At 39.3% G+C, this 21276-nt stretch overlaps 2 protein-coding genes across 2 annotated transcripts in view; both read left to right on the forward strand.

Annotated features, from left to right (window-relative positions):
* Window positions 1-9787, forward strand: part of acvr2ba (activin A receptor type 2Ba) — a 39784-nt gene extending 29997 nt beyond the window's left edge. Inside the window, exons 6-11 of the mRNA XM_048266244.1 lie at window positions 499-642; window positions 1509-1657; window positions 1902-2016; window positions 2105-2243; window positions 2831-2961; window positions 3568-9787. Coding sequence (XP_048122201.1) covers window positions 499-642; window positions 1509-1657; window positions 1902-2016; window positions 2105-2243; window positions 2831-2961; window positions 3568-3762 — 873 coding nt within the window. The 3' untranslated portion in view covers window positions 3763-9787. The remainder of the gene's footprint in view (window positions 1-498; window positions 643-1508; window positions 1658-1901; window positions 2017-2104; window positions 2244-2830; window positions 2962-3567) is intronic.
* Window positions 9788-11691: 1904 nt separating this feature from the next.
* Window positions 11692-21057, forward strand: LOC125309480 (nuclease EXOG, mitochondrial-like). Its single transcript, XM_048266435.1, has 6 exons — window positions 11692-12034; window positions 16986-17135; window positions 17234-17373; window positions 17605-17681; window positions 17787-17901; window positions 19922-21057. Exons 1-6 carry the CDS (start codon window positions 11887-11889, stop codon window positions 20372-20374), a joined length of 1083 nt encoding a protein of 360 aa, XP_048122392.1. The 5' UTR covers window positions 11692-11886; the 3' UTR covers window positions 20375-21057.
* The last annotated feature ends 219 nt before the right edge of the window (window positions 21058-21276 follow it).

The following is a 21276-nucleotide window of genomic DNA, read 5'->3' on the forward strand; positions in this document are numbered from 1 at the left end:
GGTACAGTTGCATGAAACGCTATTTGAAACCTATCTTTTAGATTTGGTCAATTGCACAGCCTCTGTTATCCCACTTCCTGTCCTGTCCTCTCCCCGTCTTCTTCTGATTCCTGTTCTTCAGTTAGGCTAGTGCACCATTAACGTTTTTTGCTCTAAGGGGTTGTTACTGGCCGCTGTTGTTATTGCGTCGCTTTTAGGTGTTTTAGCCTCAGTTTCTTCATTTATGGTCATCATTAATGGTGCTTAATGGAAACAGACTGTCTGTAATATAATAAGGCATGATGCAGATTATAGCAGTACAGTACAGATTAGATAAGTAAATGCATTTGTAATGCTGGTATAACCATGTAAGTGGTCCAACTAAGCATAATTAAAAACTGCAATCCCTGTAACACATCTGCCGATGTTGACCTCTCTACATTTATGTCTCACACTTGTGTTCATTTAAATCTTGGTTAAGTTGTTTTTACGATTCTTCTCCCACTGTTCTCTGTACAGGATAAGTTGTCGTGGCAGAATGAGCGGGACATCTTCATTATGCCAGGGATGAAGCATGAGAACCTCCTGCGTTACATTGCTGCAGAGAAGCGTGGGTCCAACTTGGAGACAGAGTTCTGGCTAATCACAGAGTTTCATGAAAGGGTAAGGATACAAGGATACAAGGAAGTTTATTGTTACATGCATATAGTTACTGGATGTAAGAAATGCAGTGAAATTATGTCTGGTGTCAGCCTATTTGTGCATTTATGGGGGGGGTGCAGTAGAAGAGGGGTTTAGTAGATTAAGTGGCAAGGGCTGCATAAGAAAGGTGGGGGAGGATTCCTGTTCTTCAGTTAGGCTAGTGCACCATTAACGTTTTTGCTCTAAGGGGTTGTTACTGGCTGCTGTTGTTATTGCGTCGCTTTTAGGTGTTTTGGCCTCAGTTTCTTTATTTACGGTCATCATTAATGGTGCTTAATGGAAACAGACTGTCTGTAACATAATAAGGCTTGATGTACTCCAAGTAACTGCCTTAATGACAAATATAGCAAAAAAGAAAGAAAAGAGAAACACTCTCCCTAACTCACAGGGATGGTAAACCCAAGAACTCATTTTAGTCTGATAACTTCCTCTGTGTGTACTCTGATGAGGGAGCAAAGATCTAATTGCTGTGTTACAGTGAAAAGCTCTTGCTTTAAGCTTGTGTGCTGCAAAACAGCCCATCTTTGAGCCAGTTTATTCATCACCAGCTACATAAAGCTTAATAGACCAAGCAGCCATAGTCACCAATTGTGCTACAAGGAGGTCTTCTTGAACTTTGACAAGCCCTGAGAGAGTTAAAAAGGATTTGGTTTTACTCATTATTGTTTTTCTGTTAAACTTGGGGTGGTGATACGCTTATGTAAAGCTACAAATGTAGTCCTTTAAGAAGTTACAAATTATTATTGTGTTTTGTCATAAGAGTTCTACACACAGCCAGTCAGTAACACTACATGTGCTGAGATGTACGTGTCTTTCCCTTTCTATAGGGTTCCCTGACGGATTACCTGAAAGGGAATGCGGTGAGCTGGAATGACCTTTGTCACATTGCGGAGACTATGGCCTGTGGCCTGGCCTATCTGCATGAGGACGTGCCACGTTATAAAGGAGAGGGGCCCAAGCCAGCCATCGCTCACAGGTACAGAAAATGTTTCCGTTTATAACTGGAACCTTTCTTAACTCCTTCTGATGGTTTTATAGTTGTAGTATGTTTACACAACAGACAGTCTGTCGGTGGACGCAATTTAAAATGCAGAAGTTGAAATGCTGTTTAAATGTTGTTCAATGATTAATAGTTTATTGTGGCATTTAGTCTGTGAAGTATGTTTTTGGTCATTGTCTAGACTTGTCAGCTCAGCCATGTCATTTTTGTGTAATTTTAGGGACTTCAAAAGTAAAAATGTCATGCTGAAAAATGACCTCACCGCGGTCATTGGTGACTTTGGTCTGGCAGTGCGGTTTGAGCCAGGGAAGCCACCCGGAGACACCCACGGCCAGGTGAGTCCCCCTCTCCACCCAGATGGCCCTGCTATAATCTCTGATGAGTGGGTCATGACATTACTGTTGCCTGTTCTTGTTCTTGCAGGTGGGAACCAGAAGGTATATGGCACCCGAGGTGCTGGAAGGAGCCATTAACTTCCAGAGGGATGCCTTCTTGAGGATAGACATGTATGCCATGGGCCTGGTGCTCTGGGAGCTGGTGTCACGCTGTAAAGCAGCCGATGGTAAGGACTTGAGCGTACAATTGACACTGCAACAGTTACATTTCTTGCATACATCACATTCTTATGTTTGTAGTGTTGTACCTGCTTTGAAGTCTTGTTTGTGCTTGGTATATGTTGTACCTGCTGTATAGTCTTTGTGTGTGTTTGCAATATGTTGTACCTGCTGTGTAGTCTTTGTTTGTGTCTGCTTTATGTTGTACCTGTTGTGTAGTCTTGCTTGTGTGTGTTACATGTGTGTTTCCAAAGTAGTGGACAATAAAGACTTCTATTCTATTCTATTCTATTCTATTCTATTCTAGTGCTGGAATTGACTAATCTCATGGCATTTTGTTGTAACCAAGGCTACCTAACAGTTGTCATCACATGTTGAAACATCATGTCTTTGGATTAAATAGTATGATTTATTAAATGCATTTGCACTGCTAGAGGCGGGACAAGATATGATAAGGAGACTGTTGAAAGCTAGACCCCAGCATCATGTTAGTGATATTTACAGTGTCATGTATATTTGGGCTTGAAGGAATATATTATTTACACTGTGGCAGGATTAATGCTTCACCAGCTGAACTCTGCTCCTCTACCCCCAGGCCCTGTAGATGAGTACATGTTGCCCTTCGAGGAGGAGATCGGGCAGCACCCGTCCCTGGAGGACCTTCAGGAGGTTGTGGTCCACAAAAAAATGCGGCCGGTATTCAAGGACTGCTGGCTTAAGCACGCTGTGAGTAGACTCCTGCTTCAGGAGTTCATTTTGTACAGTTTAAGATATCACATTATGACCCTGTGATTTATTTGGTGCTTTCACAAGCAAGCAATCTTTAGCATATAATAGTGTGTGAGCGGGCTTAATGCTAAACCTACCTCAGATACACATACAAGTGTGTTATAGGCTGGTAATGAATCAAAGCAGACATGGTGCTAATTGTCTGGTTTCTGTTCAAACAGAGTCTGGGGCAATCTGAAAGACTGCATTTTCTGTGAATTTAGAAACTTTCCGTTACTACATTCTGTTTTTTTTTTAATAAATAGAAGTTAAATATGTTGTTTGAAAGAAAGATATACATTATATTCTCAAATGTTATCGTGTTTGATGATAGAAAGCCTGGAGTCTCACAGTTACCTCATTATTATGCACGCCTCCAGCACCTTGATGGTCGGGGATTGACATCTACCACAACTGTTGACTTATAGTCTAGTGGAGGTTTGCAAACCACATAAATTGTAGAAGCTTTAAAAACGAAAGTTTAAGCCCTCTCAGTCACATTGCAGAGTATTTCTCCAGGTGTCTGATTCATATTGTGTTTTGACATTGTCTCGGCCTAAGCAGGGCCTGGAGGCGTTGTGTGAGACGATAGAGGAGTGCTGGGACCACGACGCCGAGGCCCGACTCTCAGCCGGCTGTGTGGAAGAGCGGATCTCCCAGATCCGCCGGCTCAATAGTGCCACTACCTCGGACTGCCTGGTTTCTATGGTGACTTCGGTCACCAACGTGGACTTGCCACCCAAAGAGTCCAGTATCTGAGTCCTACCCTCCTTTCATTTTTCCTCTATGATACAGAAATCAAAACAACATCAACAAATGGAAAAAGACATACCATGAAACATTGTGAAACAAGCAAGCAAAATGAAACAACCTTCATCTTTCCAGACTCAGCGGATCTCAGACGACAACAACATGAATGCAGCTGCTATTTTATTCAACATTTTTTAATTATTATTATTATTTTTTTCCTGATCGGATCAATATTACCAGCACACGTCTCTACTGTATTTTTATGAAGAGAGGAAAAAAAGAATAAAAAAAACAGCAAATGGACATCTCAAAGCGCATTCAGGTGCCGACTTATGAATGCTGACAAGGTGCAGGTACCTCAACCTCTTCATTTCAGTTCATTTTTCTCTTTTTTAGGTTTTATCTATTCCTATTTTTCTGTCTTCTGGACAAGATTGCCTGTGACAACCAACAAACCAAGCAACCATCTACCATGTTGGACAATAAAATAATGCTGCAAACCTTGGAGGAACATTTAAGACTGTTACACACAACTTTCCTCAAGGGATTTTTTGTTTGTTTCTGAACAGTTCTTTTTTTTTCTGACAGCATGTGCTATACAAAACTACGGTAAACGTGTCTTTTTACGGAACTAACGGGTGTCTCTAGAACACAGAAAAAGTTGGAAGACAAACTAATTTCTTTTTTTATTGTTTTGGTTTTGTGGTGTGAAGACTGGGCTCGGATTAGTGAGGGGTTGGATGAACGTAATTTCTTTTTTATGACAAGGTGTAAAAGAAAAGGTGTTTTTTTCTTTTTTTTTTAAAATGGAGATGGCTTGCAACTAGAGTTTGGTTAGTGCATTGTCAGTGACGGTGCATCTTATTTGGTACGGAACTACTTCTCAGGTAACCAGTCTCAAAGGGTTGGGGGGGTTACGTCTTTTACGTCTTTCCGTGTAGCGAAAAAAAGGCAGACCCATCAGGAAGTTAGGCAGATAGGGGTCTACCTGACCACTTCCGTGGCTCAGTTAGCCCCATGGGTTGATGAGCCAGACTGGAAGTTGGAAGGTAACCAGTAAATTAAAACACTAAAAAAACTAAAACAATATGTGCAAGACCATGGTGAAGATGTATGGCTGTGAGCGGATGAATGAATGAATGAATGAATGAGTGAATGAGTGAATTAATTAATGAATGAATGTATGTGCAAAAGAGTCTGAACAAGGAAGTGGGAAGTCGACCACAAAACAAGTGTTGGCCTAGATGGCCGTCAGTAGATAAATGTGTTATGTTGGCTTTTTATTTAGTTTTTTTTTCCTTTGTTTTATTTTTTGTCCGCGTTATTTTTTTCTCTGTCTTTAATCTAGAATACATTTTGGATGTCGGGAGTTAATGACTTAGATTCTGACAACAGAGGCCAGCCTCATTCTCATTAAAGCCTGTATCTTCAACTAGTGTTGGACATGAAGATGGATTCCAGTACATGCATCTTGGCCGGGTCCTTTCGTATTTTACCTCTTTCTCACAGGGACCAAAATTTGAGTTATGACCTCAGCGGTCCTGAATTGTAGAGACATTTCCACAGGGCAATGGACAAGACAGAAAAAAAGAGTTCAAACTTCACTTCATGACTGAACGGCCACATTCTATTTGAATAGAGGGGAGAAAAAAGAAAAGAAAAAAAAAAAAAGGATCATTATTGTTCTTTGTCTTAAACGTGGCACGTGAGAAACCTTATTTCTGTATGCCATAATGTAACAGTGAATGTCCACAATGCTGCTGTTTCAACTCAAAGATGAATATATTTCTATATATATTCCTTTCTTCTGTGCATTACACATACAACTCTCGGTAGAAACTGCATACAAATGCATATATTCATCAACAGAAATGTCAAGGCTTCCGAGGTGAACCAGAATAACATAAAACAATAAAGTCTAGAGCGAAAATGCTAAAAAACAGATAATTGTTCATGAACCACAGACCACCTCAAACCAGAAATACCTCAGATTTTTCTATGTGTATGACTTCTGTTATATATTTTGTTAGTTGTGTTGACTTGTAGTAAGTATATTTTAATGTAAATTGGCTTTTATGATTAGGGAGTTTTGGAAAATTAAAAAAGTCCAAAATCTTTTAAGAAGTGCTAGTTATGTTGCATAATGTGAGAGAAATCATGTAAATAGCTGTATACAACTAGAATTCTGCCTATTCATGACACCTGGGCATTATTCATTGTTTGTGCTGGCTGTTTCCTCTAATGTTCTTTTCCTGTCTGTTACTACATGGGACATTGAACCTTTATCTATTTGGCTAAAATCAACTATAACAAAAAAATCTTCAGATTCGCCTACCCCTTTCTCTCTTTAACTGTATTATACTATATTTTATTTGCACATCCCCAAAATGCTGTTCCTTTTTATTGTCATTTGTTTACTATAATAACTTTCTTTAAAAGCATTATGAATTAGCATGGAGATAGACGGGCAATGCAGATTGACCCTCTTCCATTTTTTTTAACTCACACAAAGTGACCTCACCAAATTTACCATTGTAAATTATTTTGTGAAATCCCAGTTCTTTAAAATAGATGTATTTTTACACAGAAAAAAAAATCGACTGATCAGTGATTCGTGGATAGAGCTTGTGGTTCCAAAAGGGAGGGCAGTGAAAGGTTTGGTGTCCCACCTGCTGTGTCCTTGGCGCATAGGCTTCATGAGGCTCTGCAGCGGCTGCTTTAGACCCCCATGAATACACTTCACCCCAAACGAAGAGCTTTAATTTATTCCTCATGGTGCCATGTGTTAGCTCTGGGTTCTGCACTTCCACTTGTCACACTTAGCACTCAGATTTGGGAGTATATGCTCTGTGACCGTAACCGATTGATAAAGTCAGAACCCCTTGGACCTATCTCGGTCATCATGGACTCTGTTTTGGTTACTTACTTCCAGATGGATGTGGTTCGTTAGCATGGTTAGCCAACCGCTTTGGCTTAATTTGCTGTGAGTATGCTTTAGCAGGTCTTCATTTCAACTCATGAAATATAGTGTATGAAGCCCTTCCCCAATGAAGCTTATTGCCAATATTAAAAGAAAAGGAATTGTCCCACTACCAAAGTAGTTTAAATGGTAAAGTATGTGCTTTGCATTTCATTATAATACAGTGTAGAATACAGTTAATTGTATGAGTTTCGGAAATCATCAAACCCATTTGTTTTGGTCATTGGCATCATTTGCTCTGCCAGTGCCCTCAGATTTGTAAGATAAGAGTACATCAGCTCTTGGCCTGTTTTCTGCTGACTGGTGCTTTGAATAGTTGCCAACTGGGACAGACTACATAGCAAGCAATATCCTCTGCAATAGATTTCTGTTGTTTCTAAACTGAGTGTACTCATAGGGATTGTAAGATCTTTGAGCAATCAACCAAATCCACCGTACTTTAGGTGCTGTGTTTTGATTACGCCTGGATTATTCTGATGTTTGTCGATCCTTGTCAATGCTTTGGTATTTGTTGATGGTTTGTTTCCATTTAATGAATTATTGACCTCCTTTTGTACAACATTTGAGATGTAGCCAAATTCCTTGCATTTTGAACTCTGCAAGAGGATAACCAAAGTCTGTCTGTCTTCGCTTCTAAAGGGGGCTTTGAAGTTCTTCATGAATTTGCAACATGATTCAATTAGCATCAAAGCATTCATGAAAGTCACGTGAAACCTCTTTCAATATGATGTAAGATTGTAAGACGATGATCAGCTAGTCAGTATTCAAATCCCCATGTTCCATTAGTTGCTTTGAAGCACTTTGTTTAAATGTTTATATTAAGAAAGTAAAAAAGTTAGATGTGATTGGCTGTATAAACAAGTTATCACATAATAAATTACTGCTACATATGGTCAGAAAACATCTAAACTATCTTACTGTGTATTAGCAATACTCTTGGAGGTTTTATGAGGCAATGGAAGAGACTAGTATTTCTCTGGTGTTTCATCATATTTCAGTTTCCCCCGTTATGCCAAAAGGAAGAGTCCTCTATGTGAATTGAAAAATGCTGAGGTTAGGGATTTGGGATAATGTATTTTTTTCAACATGCCAGAGTCGTTCCAAAAATAATTTTAGTTTAAGTGCTGCAAATGTAGATGTGCACGTAGAGAACAGGCACCCCGTGTGTCAGGGTCCATGTTGACTAAGATGGCCTCTCCGGAAGATGAAATGCATGAAATATCAGCAACAGTCCAAACCTCTAGTCAGAGGTGTTCTGATGTTGTGCCTTTGTTTTCCACATCACATTACCCAAGCAGCCTCTGCAAAAGCCTCTCCCTTGTTTTTTGCTTCCTCTCTTGTTGTTTCTGTCATAGTATCACAAAAAGTGAAAAAGACAAAAAAAAGCACCATATATAATATAAATCTCTAAAAAGTGACCAGCTGTAATTCTGGATGCAGTCTTAGATCCAGGTTTTCAGGAACCAATTACCTCAGACCTCATGTGAAAACAGTGTTGCTAGCTGGATAGTCGTAGATACTATGATTAAGTGATGTACACTTTCGTCTTACGAACAGGAAAACCTCTTTTGTACTGGTGTAACATATGATCATACAACCATGCACCCCTTGACAATGTGAAAACCTCTTCCTCGCTGAGCTTGTGACTTCTGTTTGAGATGAAAGAAATGGTACTGTATGGGAAGCCTCTATGGATCTCCTGTGAGTCTGTTTCACCATAGAAGTGAATACAGAGGGAGGCCTAGAAGCAAATGCAACATGCACAGGCTCTCAGAGATTATCAGTTGGCACAACTACAATAACAAAATGACATGCAAACAAACAACTGCATTGGAATTGGTATCTGGTAATTGATGAATTTATTAAGGAACAGGTAAAAAAAAATCTACAGACAAAAGCATTATTCATGTTAACTTTGGCAACAAGCTTCTCTTTAATTTTGTATATTTGTTGGTCTCATTTGTGCTGTCTAAACCAATGTATCCTTATCAAAGTATTTTCCAATGTAAGCTATTGTTTTGTATGACTGCACTATAGAAATCTGAAGCAAACATACATGGAGAAGTGGATGATTTAATACATTACCTCAGTTGAATTAAAATTCAGGTCAAGTATCAAAAACTGTTCTTATCTTAGCAGTTGCTATACAGTACTACTTACATGGCCTCATACGACTTCTGCAATGTCTGCAGTGATACCTGTAATTATATTTTCTTTTTTCTTTTCCAATGCCATCAGTACCATGTTTTTGTCCAAACGGGTCAGGGTCACCATAGAAGGATACTGGAAGAAATCAGCGGCTTCCTCGAATGATACCAGTGACTTTGCAACCACTCTGAGTACAAAATGCTGTATTCCTCTATTCACTGATACAGTCTTTGTTTTTCTATTAGTCTTCAGGTCTCATGTCACCACAGTCCATACTGTGAATTGACCAAGGCGGTTCCAAAGGAGGTTTTCTTTCTTGTCTTGTCAAGGGGTCATATTTAAAGTGCTGTTTCTATACCAGATTATGTGAAATGTAAATGTTTTAGGTTATGTTTCACTGTAGCTAAATTGTAGAACAGAGATGGCTTGTACTACTGATTTTAACATAAATATACTAAAAAATCTGTATGAGACAGAAGTGTATACAGAGTTGAGCTTGTTGCTGTAACCCCTCTTTCAATTGAAGAGTATGTTAAAAGAAAAAAGGTTTTATATATATGAAATGCCCAGGAAAAATCCAACATCCATTGTATTGCCGTAATGAACTGAGGACTTTTTGAACGATCATTGTAACATAGTTCTTTAATTTGCAGTGGATCATTGTTCCTTTTTACTGTGGTAATTTAGAGCTCAGTATCCAGAGTTTGAGATAGATTTGCCTAGATTTCGGGATGTGGTTGTTTCAGCTCTGCATTGGTGCCAGAATAAACCAGTATGAATGTAGTATTTGCCCAGTGTGAAACAACTACAACCTGACTGTTAGAGAAAAAAATACTAGAAAGGATTATTTCAATTTTATCTTTTTGTATATGAAAGTAAACAATAAAATACTGATAAAGCATTTCATTACTGTTTGTTTCCTTTTGATACATGAAAATATACTGTATATTAATTTATTCAAGGAATGAATGAATTGAAATTAAATGGCCAATTCTATTTCAGTGTTTAGGCCTATGTTACAATTAGCCCATTTTTTCACTGAGTAACTTCTGAAATGTCCAAGCCATCGCTACTTGCCAGCTGTCTGCTGTCACCAAACAGAATCAATTTAAAATGCAACACTTTTTCAAAACTTCTTTGTCAAGTTTGCTGAAGTTTAGGTTCTAAGATGTAAACAGAGTCGTAAAAAGTGACAGGAACAGAATAGGCCCTTTCCACTTCATGAAGCGCTGTGCAGATCTGGCTGAGTGTGATGCATGCTGAACTTTAGCACAATGCAAATATGCATTGTTTTCATTCAGCCAGATCTGCGCAGAACTGCATGAAGTTGAATGAGCCTAACATCACTAAATGTTAAGTCACGGTATAACAGCCAGTGTCTTTTTAATTTAGCCTGGAAATTTACCAAAGAAAGAGAAGACTTATGTTCCAGATACCCAACACACAGCATGGAATTCCTGGGAGGTCTTTGGTCTTTAAAATTGCACAAAGCGTTGAAACTATTGCTGCCCATGTCTCTGTCAAGTCTTCCATGACTTGTAAAATTCTGGCAGAATAAGGTCTCTTTTCTCGCAAATGCAATGTGGGACTGGCCAAGAAAATTTACATCCAGGATGTTCTAAGTACATTGCCTTGTAACGAGGACATTCCTGAATGGTCACTTTGGATTTATTTTAAGGGCAGGGGATCTTATCTGTTCAGAATGTCCTGAGAACATTTCCTGTTAAGGACGTTCTCTATAGTTTGTTTTTGTTTTTTCACAACGTTTTCAACGTTTTCACAACGTTGATATAACCTCGCAACGTTGATATGCCCTCGCAATGTTGTAAAACGACTCCAATCCAGTGTCACTGAACATTTGATAATGCGTTATGAGGCCTTTATCTCCCCAGCTCTTGAAAACATTGTCTAATTTGTTTGGAGTAAAGCTGTGTATGGGCTCAATTGATGTCCCCTCCTCCACCACCTCATTGAAACAACTTCTGGTTTATCTTCTTTGTTTTTTCATTATAAATAATAATTTACTATATTGGTGCAGAATTGCATTGTTCATTTCAGTGCAATCCTCCTCAGCAGGTCTAGGGCTCATGAACCTCAATACCATGGGAGAAAGAGCATTAGTCACACTATCCTAGCTCTGGAATTCCCTTTTGATCAGGCACTGTGAATCCATCTTTTTAGGCTAGCATATTCACTATATGTTTTTTTTTTGTAGGCCTATTGGTTGCATGACACTACCATTATATTAAAGTTTTATGAATTATATTTTTACATTTAATTTCCTTTGAGTGACATGATTAATTAAATATCATTAGTAGTAGCTAGCTATTTCACATATGCATAAAATACTAAAATTTAATATAGCCTACAAGTTGTAGGCATGGTATTGGAGACTATGACCATGGAGCTTTAATGTTGTTGTTTTAATGTTGCTGGTTGGCATTATTCTAACCAGCTGTAGGCTAATGATTTTCAAATAGGGGAGACCGCTTAAAGACAATACAATCTCTGCAAGTATAAAATGGTTGCATGATAGGCCTAATTAACAGCCTATTTAAAGTGCATACTAATTGTAGCTTATTGTAACTTGGCAGTAGGCCTAGGCAATATGGCTATGCCTAGCCTAATGTGTTCTCTTCACTGGCAATCTATCTGGCTTCCAAACCGACTTTATTTCTGGGAAAGAACAAAAAGAAGAAGAAAAGACAAAGAAACAAAGATGTCATTTTTTGCCACCATGCATAGGCCTACTTTGCTTGCTGACTTTGAAGGACACGTGTCTTCATACAAGGCTCCTAGTAGGCTCCTCTCTGGCGACCTGTATGACGTATCGGAATGCATTAGGCTACAAGATGGCGGCAATCAGGACTCCACATGTTGACTAGCTTGGATTCCTTGTTCCTAGTCTGGCAGCGTTTCTGTAAAATCGAAACGTGGAAAGCCAGATAGCTAACTACTAGCAGTTTACGTCTGTCGTTGATGACTTAAAACATAACTGGCATAAAATGAGTTCAAAATTAAAATCTTTGAAATTTTTGGGTGGGTTTGTATGTGGGGCGGTTGTAAGCACAGGCTCATGTGTCGCTGGGATTCAACTTTATCTACAGAGGAACCAAGAACCCAGTGATAGACCCGCTGATGCAGACCCCAAAGGTAACGTTACCTTGGTTTGCCTGCTAGCTAAACAATTGCAAAAGTATAGCCTACCTCTTGCCACTCCGTTACAGCCGAATAACCGGATGGGACTAGCTAGTGACCACCACAGACTGGTTAAACAATGCTTTAGCATTATGCCTGTTCAAAATTGTCATACCACCTCCGTGACACACGGTTCTCGCGGTCGGATTTCACAATTTCCCTTCCATAAAGTCTCTGACATGGCAAGTTCGCTCAGTGAGAGACCGCCGTATTTGAATTGTGAGGATCATATCATTGCCAATCCGCAGTTGGCTAACATAGTTGTTTACGAAATTGCAATGTGATAATATAGCCGCAAGCGGCAATGGCGGGCCCGAGCACCTCCGGTCCGCAACCCGTGACATTTCGAAATCCAACAAAGCACTGACGCGGTGCGTTTGTGAAACGTACATATTTGATGCGTGTGCTATTTGTTTTTGTATTTCATTTTCTGGCACATATACTTGCTTGGCCAGGTAGGGGCGCAATGCAAGGCAGGCCCATGGGGTGTCATCAAAATATATATATATTATATATTATGATTATGATGACACCCCATGGGCCTGCCTTGCATAACCTGAGAAATTTCCGACTATTCATTTTAAGCAAAGAACACTTCTGATGCACTTTTTGGTTGGCCAGATGGTGGCGCTGTGTTAGGCATGGAAATTACACATGTGAATATCATCAAAATAATGATATTTAATTAACATTTTGTAAATAAATGCCCAAAACTATTCTGACTTTGGCCAGCTGTTGGCGCTATGCCAGACAGGCATATTGGGTGTTTGGATGTCATATACACCTAATCTGATTAATGATGCATCTGATTGTGATACCCAACAGACTTTCCTTCACACCAAAACACATTCCTTCTCTTGCCAATTGGTAGTGCTATGCAAGGCATGTTAATAAGACATATGAATATCATTATCATGATATCCAATATTTTGTAAACTTTCAGATCAATCCATCAAAGCCTTGAACATTTTCGGCACATTTCATGCTTGGCCAGATGGTGGCACTATGCTAGGCATGTGAATTACACATGTGACATCACAATAATGATATCCAATATTTTGTAAAGTTTCAGATCAATTAATAAAGGCATTGCCAATTTCTGGCACATGTTCCTGCTTGGCCAGATGGTGGCGCTATGCTAGGCATGTGAATTACATGTGAATATCATAAAATGGTATCCAGTATTTTTATAAAGTTTCAGATTAATCAGTTAAGGCATCATCCATTTCTGGCACATGTTCCTTCTTACGGCCAGGTGGTGGCTCTATACCAAGGCAGGCCCATTGGGTGTCTGGATATCATCATAATCATGATATCTATTAACCTGAGAAGTTTCAGACCATTCATTCAAATCATAGAGCATTTCTGGCATATTTCCTGTTTGGCCAGATGGTGGCGTATGCTTGGCATGTAATTTCATCACAATAATGATATCAATATTTTATAAAGTTTCTGACCAATCCTTAAGGAATTGTCCATTTCTGGCACATATACTTGCTTGGCCAGGTGGTGGGCGAATGCCAGGCAGGCCCAGTCATCAAAATATATATATATTATATATTATGATTATGATGACACCCCATGGGTTCCTGCCTTGCATAACCTGGAGAAATTAATTATTCATTTTAAGCAAAGAACACTTGATGCACTTTTGGTTGGCCAGATGGTGGCGCCGTTTAGGCATGGAATTACACATGTGAATATCATCAAAATAATGGATATTTTAATTAACATTTTGTAAATAAAATGCCCAAAACTATTCTGACTTTGGCCAGTTGTTGGCTTATGCCAGACAGGCATATTGGGTGTTTGATGTCATATACACCTAATCTGGATTAATGATGCATCTGATTGTGATACCCAAATAGACTTTCCTTCACACCAAAACATTCCTTCTCTTGCCAATTGGTAGTGCTATGCAAGGCATGTTATTAAGATATGAATATGATATCAATATTTTGTAAACTTTCAGATCAATCCATCAAAGCCTTGAACATTTTCGGCACATTTCATGCTTGGCCAGATGGTGGCACTATGCTAGGCATGTGAATTACACATGTGACATCACAATAATGATATCCAATATTTTGTAAAGTTTCAGATCAATTAATAAAGGCATTGCCAATTTCTGGCACATGTTCCTGCTTGGCCAGATGGTGGCGCTATGCTAGGCATGTGAATTACACATGTGAATATCATAAAAATAGTATCCAATATTTTATAAAGTTTCAGATTAATCAGTTAAGGCATCATCCATTTCTGGCACATGTTCCTTCTTGGCCAGGTGGTGGCTCTATGCCAGGCAGGCCCATTGGGTGTCTGGATATCATCATAATCATGATATCTATTAACCTGAGAAGTTTCAGACCATTCATTCAAATCATAGAGCATTTCTGGCATATTTCCTGTTTGGCCAGATGGTGGCGCTATGCTTGGCATGTGAATTTCATCACAATAATGATATCCAATATTTTATAAAGTTTCTGACCAATCACTTAAGGAATTGTCCATTTCTGGCAGATTTCCTGCTTGCCCAGGTGGTGGCGCTATGCCAGGCAGGCCCATTGGGTGTCTGGATATCATCATAATCATGATATCTATTAACCTGAGAAGTTTCAGACCATTTATTCAATGCACTGTGATTTTTGACACATTTCCTGTTTATGTGGTGAGATATAAAATCATATCAAATATATTATAACATTTCAAAAATCCCTTCACAATTTAACATCAGCGACATCTTGGCATAATGTTTGCCAAATTTCAAATGAATCTGACCGTCTAGGAGGAGTATGTTCAAACTGATCATGTGAAATCAGTATTTGCCATTCTGTCTGTTGCCAGTTGGTGGCGCAATGCCAAACATGCATTACGGGCATGTGAATATTATCATTAACATGGTCTTCAATGACCTGTGAAATTTAAAATATTTCAAGCCATGCATGGTGAATTATGACACATTTTTTGTTTATGTGGAAGGGTATTAAAATTAATAATTTTGCCATTTCGTCAAATTACAACATGTAAAAAAAAAGCTTCACAATTTATAATCAGGAACATCTCAGCATCATGTATACCAACTTTGACATGAATCGGATCAACCGTCTAGGAGGAGTATGTTAAAATTGATGATGTCCACAACGCACAAAATCTCAATTACCTCACTTCCTGTGGGCGTGGCTAATGGCATGTTAATACAAAAGTTGTTTGTTTTTGGGAGTTACATACACCCACCAAATTTGGTGTGTGTATCTAAAACTATATGCCAACCACAAGTCACAGTGACATAAGGGGGCGCTACGGAGTTCCTGGGCAACGCCCGGTGCCAAGCTTTTATTCCTGTCTATTCTATGTACCACTTGATGTGTGTGCCAAATTTCATGCATTTTCACCCATGGGAAGCACCTCTTTTGGCAGCATGATTCAACACATATTTCATCACATATTAGTCTGCACAAAATCCCAAATATCTCACTTTCTGTTGGGCGTGGCTAATGCATTGTACATACGAAAGTTGTTTATCTTGGGGAGATACAGACACCTACCAAATTTGATGTGTGTAGCTGAAAGTATATGCCCACCACCGGATCAGTTACCTAAGGAGGCGTAAGGGGGCGCTAGCGAGTCCCGGGGCCAAGCTTTTGTACCTAGTTGCTTTGTGTGACTCCTGATGTGTGTGTCAAATTTCAAGACTTTTCGACCATGTTAACCACCTCAAAATATATGCCAACCACAGAATCAGTCACCTAAGAGGGCGCTAGCGCGTTCCTGGGCCATGCCCGGGGTCAAGCTCTTGTACCTAACTGCGATGCGTGACACCTGACGTGTGTGCCAAATTTCAAGAGTTTTCGACCATGTTAACCACCTCAAAAACAGGAAAGCAAAAAAGTGGAATAACAATAATAATAGTGAAAAATAATAATAATAATAATCCTTACAAAAACAATAGGGCCTTGCGCCCTTCGGTGCTCGGGCCCTAATAATAATCCTTACAAAAACAATAGGGCCTTGCGCCCTTCGGTGCTCGGGCCCTAATAATCCTTAGAAAAACAATAGGGCCTTGCGCCCTTCGGTGCTCGGGCCCTAAATATTGTGGTGATTTCCTGAAGGAGTCAGAGAGGTTTCTAACTGGCCCCTAAGGCTTCACCTGACCCCAAGAGACTGCTACATTGTTAACAACATAGAGAGACACAGAGTATGAGAATTGAACAGACGCAGAAACCTTGTGGTATGATGTCTGGCCTCTGAGGGGCGATGAGGTTGCAGTGCTCTTGAGCCATCAAAATGGACCTCCAGCAGGCTTCATCCTACTTCTCCACTTCTGGTAGCCTATCTCTCTCTAAATAAATGACCAGTCCCACTTCTATCACCAGTGTGGTGTTTGACACACTGCAGAAAACATTACTGAATTTTAGAAATCAACACGTCTGTGAATTTGAAATGACTGCATGAGAATGAGATGTGAAATTACAATTGTGACCAACACTATGGTGGGTAGCTCTATTGGGTATTGCCATTCATGTTGAACCCCTCTGGTTACCCTACCTTCATATTCAAATGTCAAATTCTGTTTATTCCAGTCCCCTCCAGATAACTATCATTCATTCTGGCTATGCAACCCATGGGATGGTTGATTTAACTTTAAAAAGTAAGGTGACAGTATTTTTATTAAATCGGCAAACATTAAGGTTAATGTAGGCTAAACTTTCCTTGCAACATTTCTTTAAGCATTAAATTAAAATAATATTGTGGAAATGCCCCCCCACCCCCGTAATTTATTCCAAAAAAGTGAATTCAAAGTCCACTCCTTGTGAGGTTCCCCATGATAGGCTATTCTAATTTTTTGAGATGCACCTGTATATCAAAAATGTGATTTCATGGGTCCCATTTTGACATCCCTGTTTAGAGAGCCCTGCCCAGCAAGTTATAGGGCATTACGGTTTACCTCTGACTGGAGCTGAGACTAGGTACTACACCAACCACACTCTGTCCTATGATCAAGTAAACAGAACACCAAGATGGGTAGCTGAACATCTCTCAAACACAAAACTGCGAGGTAAGTCAGCTGGCTCAGTAGTTTGTCCTTACATCATTCATTTACATACATAATCTATGACTTGTAATAATAACGGTACCTCATGTGCTGCTTTGTAGGACAAGCTGATCGGAAGCATTGCAGATTCAAGCCAGACCCCACCATCGCAGAGGCCTTCACAGCACACAATAATGATTACTTGGGCAGTGGGTGGTCAAGGGGACATATGGCACCAGCGGGGGATAACAAAGCCAGCACAGTAATGGCTTTTTGACCTCCTTATGTGCTTATATTAAGAATACTAACTAAGTCTAGATACTTATCAGAGTTCATAATTAAAATACATTTTAAAAAGACTTATCTTGCATCATAACTAAAGTGGGAAATGTAACTGGATTACACACCACTCAGCATTGTCAGTGAGGTATATAGGTTTACATATAGCCTCAATAGTAATGGCTAAATGGATGTTTTTTTTCTGTTAACACAGCAATCCATGGCTGAAACCTTTTACCTCTCCAACATTGTGCCTCAGAACTATGAAAACAATGCTGGCTTTTGGAATAGGTACCCCTATTATTATTATTATTATTAGTAGTACTAGTAGTAGTTGTAGTACTATTAATATTATTAACTATGATACGCAATGTGTGTGTTTTGTGCCATTCTTAGATTGGAGATGTACTGCAGAGACCTGACCAAAAAGTTTGAAGATGTCTGGGTGGTGTCAGGGCCTCTTGTGCTTCCTGAAGTAGGAGAAAATGGCAAAAAGACTGTATCTTACCAGGTAATAAAAATTACATTGCCAATGGACTGAATGTGCATTTCTGAATCTGAAGGAAGTGCTGGCATTTGCCAATATATTTGGCATAAATCTGGAATTTTACATTATTTAGAATTAAACATTTCACATCGCCATCGGTTATTTTGCCAGTACAGTATCACTACAAGTCACTGAATTTCATTAACATTCCATGCTCTCTCATTGCTGGCAGTCACTCCTTGGGCCCTATCTTGGCCATCTGAAACGCCTGATCAGAGGTGCAAAGTTTAAAGACATTTAAGGCATGTTCAGTCCACATTCGCTAGTTTAATGGCGCTGGATGCAAAAGGGTTGTTCTTTTTGATGTTTTGATGTTTCTTAATCAGTCATTGGGTGTGTTTTGGGCGTAATGATTGACACCTATCATTCCCTTTTAAGAGCCAACAGCACAACATCAAACAGCCCGTCAGTATTTTGACAGTCAACGCTGTCTGAAGGAATCCACTTGCACAATTCCACTAGTAGGCTACTTGCTTTACTAAAACCTGAGTGTGACTAGCAGAGTATAGCCTACATGCATTCTGCACTCGCCTATTATTTGAACTCATAGGCAAAGTGAAACTAAATTCACTGGTCTCATAGTGAAAGGCAAAACAGTTCTACACCGTTATATTTACTTTCACTATTGGCTGACAAGCAAGACTTACCCCAATAATGTTAAAATGACTGAATAAAAATCCTAAGGATATTTATCCTGCAGAGGAGTTGTTTGGGACTGGTTGCTAAGGACTGCTGACATCTTGTGACGGTGCGTCTTTAGCTGTGCTTTATATGCACCTTTTCTTTTCCGCCGGGTTTTTCTTGATCAGTGGTGTAATGACTTTTAGAGGGTGTAAGATAACGATTTTTGGATCATGCGCCAAACCACACCTTATGTTGTTACTGCCACACACCTGGGCGCAAGGTTTAATAAAAATGGAGCGCATGGCGACATGTGCATCCATGTATGTGCGTGCACGATAGGGCCCCTAGTCTCTTCTTGCCTGAATGTGGCTTTAGACATGAGATTAGAGTGTCACTAAAAGGACAAATGTCAATTATGGTAATCCATGTGAAAAGAAGAAATAATTCAGCTGGGTTCATGTGTGTAGTGTTGTACATTTTCAGAATTTGTACATCAAGAAATTATTGAAATAATTACTTTATTTATTATTATTTCAAATAAATGTAATACAAATGTAATACTATAAGTTATGTGGTGTAGTGACTAATTTCCTGTAGGTTTAGAAGCCAGGCTTTTCAGCATAGCAGCCACAGTTAGTTTCTAGGTAAACGGTTTGGTTTCCCTGGTGAGGCTAAATGGACAAAGACAGTCGCCCTCGGGCCAGCACCTACTGCAAATCAGCTGCGACAGGAGCCATGTTCCTCCCATTGCAATACACTCTAGCCTCAGGCTCAGATGGCTCCCTCTGCCTCATCTCTCTAGGATGGTAGAGCCCTCAATCAATGGTTCTCTGTACTGGTTTAGAATTTAGGTTATCAGAAATTCAAAGATTACTTATCAGGAACTTCTACTTAAGCTTTGCTCATCACATTTTGCTTCATCAGTCTGGAACAAATTTTTTTTTTTTTCTCTGTATCCAAGCACTTCAAACTGTAAAATCTTCACTGCATTGTTATTTTGTAGGCTATACGTCACTGGTCTGTTTCAGCATGTGTGAGCCTGTGTGATCAAGGCATCAAGATTACTGTTGCACCAGTTTCAATTGTATTTCTGTAACCAACCTTAATGTGATCTCTTCTGTAAGAAGTTGCATCAAAGGTGTATTTTTTTTTTTTCTTATATCAACTTTTGGCTAATTATAGCCAATAGCTAAGTAATTGTTATTTAAAATGTCCTCTCCGAAGAAACTGATGAAGTTTGCATAAAGCTTTGCTTTGGAAGTGGCGTATAAACATCATTTTGCTGTTGCCATGTAGTCTACTATTAGATCCTATTGTGATTTAAAATGACAAACTTTTTTTGTTGTTTTTGTCTGGCCAGGTCATTGGTAAAGGCAACGTTGCTGTTCCTACACATCTCTTCAAAGTCATCCTTGCCCGAAAGGGCCCATCATCAGACACTTTGGCACTGGGTGCTTTTGTGGTGCCTAATCAACCAATTGGGTTTGATCATTCTTTGATGGAGTATCAGGTCAGCCTGTCTGACCTGGAGAGGATGTCCGGGCTCTCCTTCTTCCCCAAAGTGGACCCTGCCATGACTCTTGGGAACCTCTGTGAGCTGGACTCGTGTCACCTGATGGACTTCAAAGAGTTCACCCTCTACCTCACAGGCCGCAAGGTGGGCAGTTCTAGAAGTTTAGAAAAGCTGGAGAAATTCATGGCGGAGCTGAAGGAAATGGGGATCCCTCCAGATGACTACCTCCTGAAACTTTACCAACAGAAGAAGGACGAGCTTGCGCAAAAAGAGCGACCAGATGGGAAAATGGAAAAATGATCACTTGATCAACTGAGCCTTGTTATCATGTTTTCAGGTGACTGTATTTTTACCCATTTTTGGCCATCAAATTAAGATACTTATCAGATAAGACTGATTTTTGATCACTTTGGTTGTAATATTTCATTGCATTTTCCAAGTCCAATGATACGTCCAATTATGAGTTCTAATTGTACAAGTGTACAATTTTAGTTGCCTATTTAGTTGCCTTTTGATTGTACAAGTGTACAATTTGAAGTTGCCATGCTGGTTGAAGGTTACAATTTAATTTTTCAGTTAATGGGAACCATCACAAACAATACTCCCCACTTTAAGTGTTCTTCATAAATGGTTAAAAGGTCATATGCACATCACAGTTAGTGCATACTGAAAACCAGAGCCAAATGGCCACCTACTGAAAAGTCTGCCCTCTTTAGTGACATGCAGACTGCAGCCTTGAAAAAGCTTCTGGAGTTGTGTGTTGCATAGTACATATTCATATGCAAGTAGTCATACAACACAGAGATGTATTTTTATTTATTTTTTTAACTGACCATCTGTAATCCTTGTCTTCCGAATGTCACTAAAAAGGAGCATGGACCAAATGTTTTTACGTCTGTTAATGTTATTCTTGAGTACAGTTTTATAAACATGTTGTGTTGCACTAAGCATATACATTTACAAAATAAATTAAATTGACTGTTTTTTTTTTTTTTGGCATCATCTGATAATCATCCCTTGTCTTAAGTAGACCTGCTGGTTTAATGAAAGAAACTTGCAATTTTGTTCTCTTAAGCATGAAATGATGTTTTAAACATTCTGAACTCAAGGGGTCTCTGTTTCCCATATTGAGTTCTATAACACTACCAGAAGACTTCCCTTGAATCTAGAATAATTTCTAATAATTGAAATCCATCACAGAG

This window comes from Alosa alosa, chromosome 16, assembly GCF_017589495.1.
Source record: "Alosa alosa isolate M-15738 ecotype Scorff River chromosome 16, AALO_Geno_1.1, whole genome shotgun sequence".
Lineage (NCBI taxonomy): Eukaryota > Metazoa > Chordata > Actinopteri > Clupeiformes > Clupeidae > Alosa > Alosa alosa.